The 1196-nt window shown below is 44.7% G+C and overlaps 1 protein-coding gene across 2 annotated transcripts; it reads right to left on the minus strand.

Moving 5' to 3' along the window:
* Positions 1-271: 271 nt before the first annotated feature.
* On the minus strand, positions 272-834 carry LOC101980409 (nucleoside diphosphate kinase B-like). Of its 2 annotated transcripts, XM_005369187.3 has the most exons (2): positions 603-834; positions 418-489 (listed from the first exon to the last, which is right to left on the minus strand). In XM_005369187.3, exons 1-2 carry the CDS (start codon positions 828-830, stop codon positions 469-471), a joined length of 249 nt encoding a protein of 82 aa, XP_005369244.1. In that variant the 5' UTR covers positions 831-834; the 3' UTR covers positions 418-468. The 2 variants fall into 2 exon arrangements, with proteins under 2 accessions (XP_005369243.1, XP_005369244.1); XM_005369186.2 differs by having other exon boundaries at positions 272-834.
* Between the last annotated feature and the right edge of the window lie 362 nt (positions 835-1196).

A 1196-nucleotide genomic window follows, 5' to 3' on the forward strand; every position in this document is an offset into this window, starting at 1 on the left:
TGACCCAAGTTCAATCTCCATGGCTAAAATGGAACAAGGAGAGAAGTGAGTCCCATAAGCTCTCTTGTGACTTTCACATACATGGCATCATGTGATGTTTGCACAAACACATATATAATATATATAAAGAAATTTTAAAGCTTGTTTTTTTTCTTTTGTGTGTGTGTACATTTGCAATTAGGTACAAATGGATGTCTGTGCCTATGTGTTTGGATGCCAGAAGGTGACAATTGGTATCTTCTTGAATTATTACCCACCTTACTTATTTTTTCCAGTTCCAAAGTCTTTATTGTTTTAGAAAAGATGATCCATTCTGTGGAATGAAGAGTTGTGCCCAGGAATCCATCAGTAATGCTGAGAACTATCCATCTCTACTCATATACCCAGTCATGAGCACAAGACTTGTAGTCAACCAGTTCTTCAGGCTTAAACCACAGACTCATCTCTTTCTCTGCACTTTGCACTGAATCACTGCCATGAATGATGTTCCTGCCAACTTGAATGCAAAAATCCCCTCGAATGGTGCCTGGCTTAGAGTCAGCTGGATTGGTCTCTCCCAGCATCATTCGGCCTGTCTTCACCACATTGAGCCCCTCCCAGACCATGGCCACCACAGGCCTTGAGTTCATGTACTTCACCAGCCCTGGGAAGAAAAGATGGTCTTTCAGGTCAATGTAGTGCTGCTTCAGGTGTTCCTCAGAAGCCCGAAGGAACTTCATGGCCACCAGGCTGAACCCCTTCTGCTTGAAGCGCTTGATGATCTCACCCACCAGGCTGCACTGCATGCCATCTGGCTTGATGGCAATGAAGGTACGCTCGAGGTTGGCCATGGTCTGAAAGTTAGTTGACTGGACGGCTGGTGTGGGCCATGAGCGATGGGAAGAAAGAGCCCCCACCTTACTTTTTTGAAACAAAGCTTTTACTGAATCTGGGGCTTGCTGCTTCAATTAGACTGGCTGGCTGGTGAGCCCCAGTATCTGTCTGTTTCTGTCTCCTCGGTGCTGTGATTATGGACATGTGTTACCATACATGGCTTATTATGTGGGGGCTGCAGTTTTAAACTCAGGTCCTCATGCATGCAAGGCAAAGAGTTTACTGACTGAGCCATCTCTCAAGCCCCCAAACTGGCCTTTACAATCAGTATTATCCTTTATGGACGAATGTAAATTATGTGTCCCAGTAATTTACTTTATTGC

This window comes from Microtus ochrogaster, unplaced genomic scaffold (genome assembly GCF_000317375.1).
Source record: "Microtus ochrogaster isolate Prairie Vole_2 unplaced genomic scaffold, MicOch1.0 UNK45, whole genome shotgun sequence".
Lineage (NCBI taxonomy): Eukaryota > Metazoa > Chordata > Mammalia > Rodentia > Cricetidae > Microtus > Microtus ochrogaster.